At 39.2% G+C, this 10870-nt stretch overlaps 1 protein-coding gene across 1 annotated transcript; it reads right to left on the bottom strand.

The window, feature by feature from the left end:
• Positions 1-924: 924 nt before the first annotated feature.
• On the bottom strand, positions 925-1980 carry LOC139743820 (glycoprotein 3-alpha-L-fucosyltransferase A-like). Its single transcript, XM_071654277.1, has one exon. The coding sequence runs from the start codon at positions 1978-1980 to the stop codon at positions 925-927; it is 1056 nt and encodes a 351-aa protein (XP_071510378.1).
• Positions 1981-10870: the final 8890 nt, after the last annotated feature.

Genomic DNA, 10870 nt, shown 5'->3' with positions numbered 1-10870 from the left:
ATATTTTCACTACAAAACAGAATCGTAAGAAATTATAATGGTAGTCAGATTTGTATTGTGAAGCGCTTGTTAGTATAACTCTAAAGCCCTATATCTTCTTGTTACCCTCCACGCCATATAACCAAATACTAGTAACTCTCCGAAAATGATATCAAATAATATGTGACATGAACTAAAAATCATGCAAAAATGATCAATTATTGTTGTTTTATCTTGTGAATGGTAGAAATATCGCACACGGGCTTTCTTGTACGATCTATGTATCACCATCAAAAACGTTCGGTAATATAGCTCACAAAATTTTCGAATGATCCTTGAGGTCATTCTAAAATGAGTGAAAATGAAAATTTTCACTCAAAATTCACTCCAATTTCACTCTAAATCCACTCTTTTCTCGTTAATCACTCCTTCAAGAGTGAATATACATGTAGGCCTATATATCACTCGATTCTTTAGAGAATACCCAGTCATATTGAGTGTTTCTGTGATGAGCTAAATACTTCTCGTCTTCGACAATAACTATCAGGGAGCTTTAGATTTGCGGAGCGGACGTTTGAGATGACAACTGCTTTGGGTGTTCTCGTCTTATTGGTCTCATCCTGCGTCGCGTTGACTAGTGGCTGTAGATGACGCGGAGACGCAACCTATAAAAATCAAATGACGCCCATATATGATTGGTGCATCAAGTAGCTCTCTACGTCATAAATTTGAGCGGACGTAAAAATTGCCGAGAACGAATAGTGAAAACTCAAACGACGCGAGCTGTAAATAGGTCGACTTTGATACGCGATTTTGCGCATTCTCAAAAAGTTTTTTTTTTTTCCTCTGAACGTCCCCGTCGTGAAAATCTAAAGCTCCCTATCATTCGGTGAGTCGAGGGGAAACAACCTAACCTTTAATTAAGTTGCACCTCGATAGGTGCAGTTAAATCTCTATCGGATACCGTGATCCATCACTCGTACACGAACCGTTCCACCACTGCACCCAATTTTCGGGAAATTTCGGAGGAGAGTAGGTGCCACCTCGCATATCTTCCTCGTCTGCCAGGAGCCGGGATACCACAGTGCTACAAATTTGTTCCGGTTCCAGCAGCCACTCTTCCTCTGTTACTTGAATGGATCCAGACTTCTTCCATTCGAAGAATTTGTTGTATAAACTGTCGTCCTCGTCCAGCTTGGTTAAATATTCGGCTAATTCTTTTACGGATTTGAAATCCTGCACGTGTATGAAAGCTTCAGGTGGAAACACCTTTTCATAGTCTTCGCGCGGTGGACCGTACACGACAGGAACAATGTCATTATGGAGGGCATTTTTCCAGAATTTTTCCGTTAAGTAATCACGACATTCGCTATTTTCCAAAGCCAAGTAAAACTTGTGCTTCCTTAGCTCTAGATTACATCGTTCATCTTTTGGGCATGGCAAATCACCACACTTGCCATATGTACTTACGGGGATGTACTTACTTAGAGCCTGTACAAAACCTTTTCGGTCCCAGGAGACAGAGTCGCAATTTGATGCCATCCATGCGACCTGTTTCGTCTTATTTTGCGACCAGTTCTTCATTTCCGTGGAACGCAACTGAGGGACGTCCGGATTATACCATCCGAAGGAACCGTAAAGATGTGACTCCTCCGTCGTGTAAGTCATTAGAAAATCGTAGCTGTTGTTACGATATTCCATGGGCGGTAGTACGTGATTGGGAGTGTTCCTTGGAGATTCGTGTGTATAGAAGATCCATTTCTGACCTGGCGGCCGCTGCCGGTGCAATTCGGCCCAGTCCCAGGCCGTAAGATGGTAAAGTATAACGGCATCGCTGCTTCTAAGGCTCTCCATGTCGGTGTTCACAACTAACCTGAGACCACAAGGGAGACCGGGACAGAGGAAGTCACCTGGGCTACCCGAAGGGGTCAGAGGTTCGTCAGCCCACAAATGAACTTGCCTGAAACATCCTCCTTTTTCAAACGGAGCACTGTTCGTCATTTGACTTGGAATAACGACAGGATTCACTCGCGCAGTGCTGTGACGTGAAGAAAGCGCGACAGCATTAAGCTGAAAATAAACAATAACACAGCACGTGATGGCACCGAAGATGAGGAAACTGCTCCGGTTATTGATGATGCCGTTGTTTAGACATCGACTAGGACGCACAAGTCCAGTCGTTTTAGCTGTATCTGCTGAAAGTAAATGACAATAAATAAATAAATAAGTCAATGAATAAATAGATCAATAAAAGAATAAATAACATGGCCATAACATCCTATAATATTTTTAAAAGAAATATAGGCCCGATCAATTGCGCCAAACTGATTATTTCTTTGTTCGTTTACTTGTTGTGTCCATCTGACAATGGTTATAGTAGTTGGTAGGGGGAGAGCCCATAAGAATGAATTGAAGCAGCGTCACTTTTAATTGCATGGGTACTTACTCTGTCACACACAACAGGCCCACGATATGGGGGGGGGGGGGGTGAGGCTACTACCTAACCCCACCCCCCCCCCCCACACACACACACTTTAGGCTATTAAGAAAAAAAATGACCAAAGAATAACAACGATTTTTTTTTTTTCAAATAGGGATTATCCCCCTTCCCCTCCCCACGAGAGAAGCACTAATAATGGATTTATTACAGTAAAGCATCTAGGCCCTCAAAATCATGAGAATTGTGCAAAATTTGACTAAAGTATGAAACTTTCATCAGTGTTAGTACATACCATAAGATTCATTTTGAAATCGGGAGGTAAAATAAGTCTGATTTGACCTCTGATGACCTCCAGAGGTCAATGAACTTTTAATATCAGAATATATTGATGTTTGGAGGCATTAAAATGTGACTGATAGGCCTAGATGTTGGTTACGCTGCACTAAATATGCATTTGTACTCCAAGTCTTCCGATTTAACAGGGTATTGACAGGTTTCTCCCTTTGACCTCTGATGACCTTTAGAGGTCAGTGACCTCAAAATACCATGATATTGATCTGTTATGTTAATACTTAATGATAAACATGGTTAAGATGTGCAAAACAAGCATATCTGTTTAGCAATGAAATTGTCTTCATATTCCAAAGAGCAAAGACAGGTTGGTTGGCCCTATTTATTAATCTGGTCTGGTGCATCCTGAAAACGGAAAAAAAAATAATTAAAAACTCGACCATTGACCCTTGCCAAAATCATTGCCCCGGAGCGCCCCCACCCCACCCCACGCTTAGAAAACACACACACACACAGGCACACACACACACACACACACATTCCGCCGCCCCTGTTTAGGTATACTCTTGAGGAAAATTGAACATGGAATTGTGAAGTGCATAATGCACTCGAAGATCTGTCAAACCTGTACCGCCCCACCCTGGTGAAAGGCAGCAAGAAACACATGCGATATATTGCTTATAAATGAAAATATATTGCGGTGGGGATTCCAATGACAAATTTTCAATAGGATTGATTTCTACGCCACATTTTTTCCCCATCTAAACATTAATAAATCGGATTTGACTAATTTTTACCCCCCCTATAGTAGGACAGTATATATATGTATTTATATAAGAGAAATCATTTAAAGAGGAATGACCTTAATTTACGTTTGAAGACATTTCGAGAGATGTAGTCCGATTTAAGGGGCAAGTCATTCTACTGTTTGCAGTCTTGAAAACATACTTGTATCTATAGCGAAAACTGTTCTGAGAGTACGAAGACAGTGATAAGTAGGTCCCTATTAATCACTCTGCCGAGTATATTATGTATGAACCAAATGATTTCTTTTGAACATGTATTGTGTTGAAAAGTTCTTGGCAAATTTCCAGGGAAAATGTGCACATGAAAATTCCAAAGTTAAAAGTAAATGTATGTGATGGGAAATGTAAGCAGTATGGGCGAATGCTTCTACGTTTCCTGTTAAACTCATTCATTGGTGGGAAAAGAAAAGAAAAGAGATGTCTTGCTCTACCATGTCTACACCATAAAGTCTACGGATATCTACGCTGAGGTGAGATGGAATGCCTTGTTTACAGCACGTCCAATCGTAAGTGCAGATTAATTGCCACGCTATCTTTTGAAGAGAAACAATACTTTGTTTCACATTGTTATTGGGGAAAAGGAAAGAGAAGTCTCGCTTCATGAGAGATGTTGAGATATCGCTCTACACCACAACGCCTACGGATGTTTAAGCTGGAGGTGGGTTGGAATGTCTTGTATTTAGCCCCAACCGGACGTGTATATTAATTGGCACGCTACCTTTTGAAGAGAAACAATACTTTGTTTCACATTGTTAGTGGGGAAAAGAAAAGAAAATGGAGAAATCTCGCTGGATGAGAGATGTTAAGATCCCGCTCTACGCCACAACGCCTACGGATGTCTAGGCTGGAGGTGGGTTGGAATGTCTCAGTAGGATTGATTTCCACGCTATATTTTTTCCAGGAAAACACCCGACATCACAACAACTCCAACTTCACGTGAAATAATCAAATCAACACGTTCCATATGTACTCGTGATGGTGAGGGAAAATGATAAACAACAACATTGCAAGATTGATGCATTTCTGCATTTCTGCCAAGACAACAGACGGGAACTGATTCCACGTAAAATACATAAACATGTAGTTTTATTTCTCCATGCATTTTCCCATATCATTACACACAATCAGTGCACACGTGTATACTTGATATGGTGTGCAGAGGGAGCACGACCCGATAATTCAGAACCTCTGCCTGAGAAAGGATTGTAGCCTATCCCGCGAGTCAAAAAGAAACTTTCTCATCATCTCACATCCTGTACTCTATGTGCAATGCACCTATCCTATCATAGAGACAAGCTTGCCTTCACCCAAATTGTTTAGATATTGCCATTGGAAGACTCTGATGATCGCATACAGTGGCTGTGCACCTGTAAGATCTCTGGTCTGACCTCAGGATGTCTATCCAGTTTAGTCGTGGTGGAGATCTGTGCAATGTAAACTCAATCGCATGCTTCACTGACGACGCAGATGCTGCTCTGTCTTGAAAGAGATCGATGGTATAGATCTAGACCAATTTCAGCAGGAGGTTAGGACCTACACTGAATCATCACTTGCTTGAAGAGTTTGTTCGCAAAAACCGATAAGTCCATTTTTGAAGATTTTGAAGTACGGTCTCTGTCATAAAGTACAAAATAATACCTTTTACATGATATATTGGTCATTACACATAAAGATACATTTTGAAGTTATGCTCAAAAGAAGCAAAAATTTTCTTATTATTCTCCTTATTTTTCTTGACCTTTAATCGCAAATATCTCCATTTGGCAAATTTGGACTTATCGGTTTTTGCGAACAAACTCTTCACTTGCTGGCAGAGAGTTTTACCCGGATCATTCAGGTAATATTACCCGCTGACAGCGTACCCTGATTCGCACATTGGATGCAAACCGAATGGCGGCCATATTGGAAACAAGCAATATTTGGGCATGGGGACACAACTCTTGGCCAGGCCCAATTGTTTAGGAGTATCGAGTATTAAGAAGGTAATAAGAGCAAATAGTAGTTCCACTCCTATTTGGAAGTGAGGCACCTAAAGATGTCATCAAAAAATGCAACAAGTTTCAACAATTGCACCAATTGCACCAAATATCAAAATTCTGATTAATTTGAGATCATCAGAGGTCAAAGGTAGAAACCTGTCGCGAATCTGTGGAACATTGAGGCAATTTCACTGTAAAAAAAAAAAAAAAAAATGTGTTAGTACATCATTGCCGTATTTATCATTAATCAATGATAAAATATCACTATTCTGATATTTTAAGGTCATTGACCTCTGGAAGTCATCAGAGGTCAAAGGTAGAAACCTGTCAGGATTCTTTGGAACATGAAGACAATTCCACTCTAACAAAAAATGAGTTTTTGGTACATCATTACCATTTTAAACATTCATCAATGACGCAAAATATCTATTCTTATCAAATTTTGAGATCATTGACCTTTGGAGGTCATCAGAGGTCAATTCAGACTTAACTCCCGATCTTAAAACGAATCTTATAGCATGAACTAACACTGGTGAACGTTTCACGCTTTAGTCAAATTTTGCATAATTTTTCGGCTTATCTGCTCTATCAGTGTTGTTACAATATACTAGTATTATCGCGATAGGCTGTTATTTGTTAAATTAGCTATATCACTATTATCAACATTATCAAGATCATCATTGTCATCATTCTTATTACCTCCGCCAAGAGAGGAGGTTATGTTTTCGTTACCGTTGGTTTGTGTGCTCGTTCGTTCGTTCGTTAGTTAGTTAGTTTGTCCGTGTGCAAAATAACTCAAAAAGTAGTCAACGCATTGGGATGAAACTTGCAGGAAAGGTTGGGAATGACACAAGTAAGAAACGATTAACTTTTGGTAGTGATCCGATAATTTTTGGGAAATTTATGAAGGATTTTTGATATTTTGGCAGGTAGGGTCAATGAACTTGGGAGTCCAGGCTGCGCGTGTTTGAGGTTTGCATGCGCGCACTAAAGTGCGTGCTCTAGTTTCTGCTAGGGCGAGGCGCACCGTGCAGCTGAGGGTTTATGACGTAACAAATGCTTCTACATTGAGAAATCGGGCGATTTTTCAGTGGGTGGAAATAACTGATCTCTATGGAAGAGCAAGATCACGGTGGAAAGTAGCTGCTTGGCGGAGGTCTGGGCTCTTAGAGTGCTTTTCTAGTTATAATTGAAAAGACACACTGTCTCTTTCAAAACAACAATAAAAATAACTGCAATAAAAAAGATAAAGAGTACCGAGAATGAGTCAAAACTATATAGTTTAAGATGTGTCAAAACAAACAGACTGTGTTCTGAATGAAATCGTATCACCAACCATTTACAATGATGATTATTAAAGGCCTACCTCCCATAATGTCATAGATTATAGCGAAGAAAAGTTCAATTCAGCTTGGGTTGAACAGGGCTCCAGTTGTGCTATTACAGTACAATACGCAATACAGGTGCTTTTATTTTATTTTCATTGACATCGATCCCACAATGAGACTTAGGTCGTTCCAGTTCAAATCAAATAAAATAAAACGTTTCCAAATCATTTTATGGCTTACCAGAGGGCTGATGTTGTTGGATATTATCAGGCGGGCATGGCACTCGTCGCTTTGCCAGACCTAGATCATAGATGTGAGTAAAACATGAAAAAAAGAAATGCTCCGTACAGCTGTCATAGATGTCATTATTAAGACGATATAGGTCGCAACGTCTGAATCTACACTAAGCGTATGATAATAGGTGTTCAAAAATATCCCAATTTTGATTCTTCATAGTTCGAAAACTATACATCAGATAACACCGGCATTGGTATGAGTGATAGCTGAATAGTGTACAATTTTATTGGACGTGATTTGAACGTGAGGGCATGAATCAGTTTTGTCAAATCCATGATTGATTTTAAAGTTAAGTTCCAGATTTTGGTCAAATTTGAGCCCTCTGAACAAAATTGAATTTTACATAGGGACCAATGATGTGTATGTGAGGGTGTGCTTACAATGAGCCTGAACAATGGACATAAATACCACTAATACCACCTTTTCAGAGCTCTGCTGACTTACTACACTGTAAAAACGTCGGTGTTAGATTTAACACCATGGGTGTTAAATCTAACACCGATCAAGCTTCAATAGAGGACCACACCCACAGGTGTAGAAAATGTATTGTGACGGTGTTAAAAAGTGTTCACCTGGCACTTCGTGGTGTTAATTTGACACTGTGGCTGGTGTTATTTTTGACACTGCGCTAGAGTTAATCATTAATGACACCACATGGTGTTAATTTGATATTGGTGGTGTTAATTTCAATGGTATAACACCCGTCCAGCTTCAATAGAGGACCACACCAACTGGTGTTACTGTGGTGTAAATGTGTTTACACATTTTTTTTTTCAAAAATCAAGTACTTTATCGGAAAATTCTTCATCGTCTTGTTGAAGTTCAGAATTAACAAGAAATTCAGTAACTAAGAAACTATCAAAAAAAAACAACCAATTTTGTATTTTGAAATGACACCCGGAGGTGTTAATCTAACACCATGAATGAGCACCGGAAATTTGACACCAGCTCGGTGTTTCATATTTAACACCGGACTTTTTGCAGTGTAGGCTTCTGTCGTCTATGTCGTCTGCTTGGGTATGTGTATGTGGTATGCTTTTGCAGTGGGTGGATATGTGTCAGTGTTTTGGGTGCGCAGCCGCACACTGACGCTGGGGGTGTGGATTATTGTGTAGGGGTATGTAGAGCCGCGGAGCTACTACAGTTAGCCCTTTGGTTCAGCTGTGATGTGGGCGTGTATGAGGCGTGGGGAGGTGCGGGTGTGTCTGTGTGTATGTGTGTGTTTGTGTGTGTGTGTGGATGGGTGGATGAGTGTGGGTTTGCGTGTACAATGTATTGTTTTTGAGTGTTGGATGGTAGCCGGGTCGCGTGTTTTTTTTAGACGGCACAGATTGGGGCATTTCTTCAAAAGGGGTCTTGAAACAGACTAATAGCGGATGTGCGCTTGCGCACCACAGAACTCTAAACACGTGAGCACTCACTGAACTAAAATTACTTCAGTGCAGTGGGACGTACGCGACGCCGTAGCCATAAGTGCACGCTGCAACGCATGCATGGGCAGTTCGCAACGCTTAGACTTTGCATGCATACGAGCCATTCAGGGGTGATACTTGTACAAAATGATTCCGATTGTTTACAAAGTTTGTTGCGATAGCGTACTTTACACAATATTAATATTGTAATTTGTAGCGATAGAGCATGCTACTTGTACAATTATGCATCACACTAGCTGGTTTCAAGAAGTCATTTACGTTCTACATTCTCAGATAAAGTGTTCAATTTTCGTTTCATTAAAACGGAAAAATCATAGGCCATGTATAAGTGCCTGTTGCTAGGGTTCTTTATCAAGCTTGGTACTATTAGCAAGTGACCTATCTAATCAACATAGAATTTTATTCCAAGCATAGCTACATGAGTCTCTGGTATGGCATAAAGCACGGTTTCAGTGATATAAATACATGTATTTAGATCACTGAAACCTTGCTTTATGCCATACTAGTACCTGTCCATAGACATCTGCTGTAATTAACATTTAATCAAAGTGAAACAAGTGTGCATTATATTGTTAAAAAATATTGTGCCTTTAACTTTAAAATAATAGAGTGCCATTTTGATACAGCTATTATACAAAAGCATGTCATCATTTTATTTGAATGACAGCACAATGAATGCCCCATAAATCCACGTCCTTAATTTGTTTGTATGTTTTTTTTTTTAAATCTCATACCCATAAATTAAATAAATTATATTTCTCTCATCCCCTCCTATGGGACAAAAGCTACTCGAATATTAATACCTGTTTATACTATTCTTGTGTTTATTCTACTTGACGGCTTTCTAATATGGAAAAGTAATAATTCATTAGTCCCATTCAGATAGCTTGATGCCAAACTACTGCCCCAACTGTTTGGAAAAATCCTCCAGCATCATTATCACAACTCACTGACCCCAACGCCATCCATCCACCCCTCTCCCACGATCTCTCTCTTCACACACACATGCACACACACACATACTCGTCTGACATTCTCTTCTAGGACACCCACAGTTTAGTCGACCCACAAACGTTTACGGAATAAAGCCACTTTCTATTGTTTGACGGTTGTGGGCCTATTGTTTACCTTTGTGGGACCATTGTTCTCCAGAATTTCTTTTGTTCGCTGTCCCACGACAGATTGTCAGACCTACCCAACACACACACACACACACACACACACACACACTCTCTCTCTCTCTCTCTCTTCTTCCAAATGTTAGTTTTTTTAACTGAATTAAAACACAATAACATTTTTTCCTTTTTACATCTACATACCCGACATTAATCATTAGTCTTTTGTAATCGTCATACTCAATAAAAAATTTCAATTTCAGCTTTATTGTCCATAAAGAGGAAATTTAGTTGTTCCAAGTGTACAAATATGAATATATGTGACATTTACAGCACAATTTCCACAATACATATAACAGACATAAATATCAGAATATAAATACATTACCAGAATGAATAATCAAAGAAATAAACATTATTCAACCTACATAAAAGGAATACATATCAAAACAAATGCAGATATGCACCATTTACAGTGCGTGCATGTGTGTGTGTGTGTGTGTACATGTATGAGTACATGTGTGTGTGTGTGTGTTCAGAGTGTGTGTGTCTGTGCGTGTGCATGTATACATGTATGAGTACATTATGTGAGTTATGTTATATTGCATGCATGCAACATATGAATGCATATATGTGTACATGAGGCAATTCATACGACAACCGCAGAAACTATGCCCCTATAGAGAATGGGACTCATTCAAATGAATTCAGGTATACCTACTCGTCCTACACTTAAGAGAGTGCAGTCTCTTTCCAGACCTCATCCATAAATAATTTCCACTGGTGACTCTCACTTGAAAGAATATGCAGAACTTTCTTCACTATTCTCTGTTTACAAAATAATATCGTCCCAACAATATTGCCTTCCTGTGAGTTTGCCTGCCTGTTAATGAGTGCAATACAAAATAAACAATGGCAAAATCGCAAGGTCAGCAGTGATCTAATAATTCAAAACACTAAAAGAGCACTTACAACCATATCAATGGTGAAAATAACAATTAGAATTAATAAATGAAATAGAATTATAAATACATTTGATAGAAATCCTGACAACATTGACAATGATAGTAATTACAATAATAAAAATTAATCATCATTATCATTTAAATGATAATTATTATACAGTTGTAATACTGATAAAAACAACAGTATATATAACTGCAGATACCGTCTAACAATGATTCATCCATTCTAGCTACATG

Source organism: Diadema antillarum, unplaced genomic scaffold (genome assembly GCF_040938485.1).
Source record: "Diadema antillarum isolate AM-2024a unplaced genomic scaffold, OU_Dant_1.0 seq00001109_RagTag, whole genome shotgun sequence".
NCBI classification, from domain to species: Eukaryota; Metazoa; Echinodermata; class Echinoidea; order Diadematoida; family Diadematidae; genus Diadema; species Diadema antillarum.
This window is presented reverse-complemented; position numbering and strand designations above follow the sequence as displayed.

Coding starts and splice junctions, on each gene's coding strand:
- LOC139743820 (XM_071654277.1), bottom strand. CDS start 1,980: ATGACGAACAGTGCTCCGTTTGAAAAAGGAGGATGTTTCAGGCAAGTT.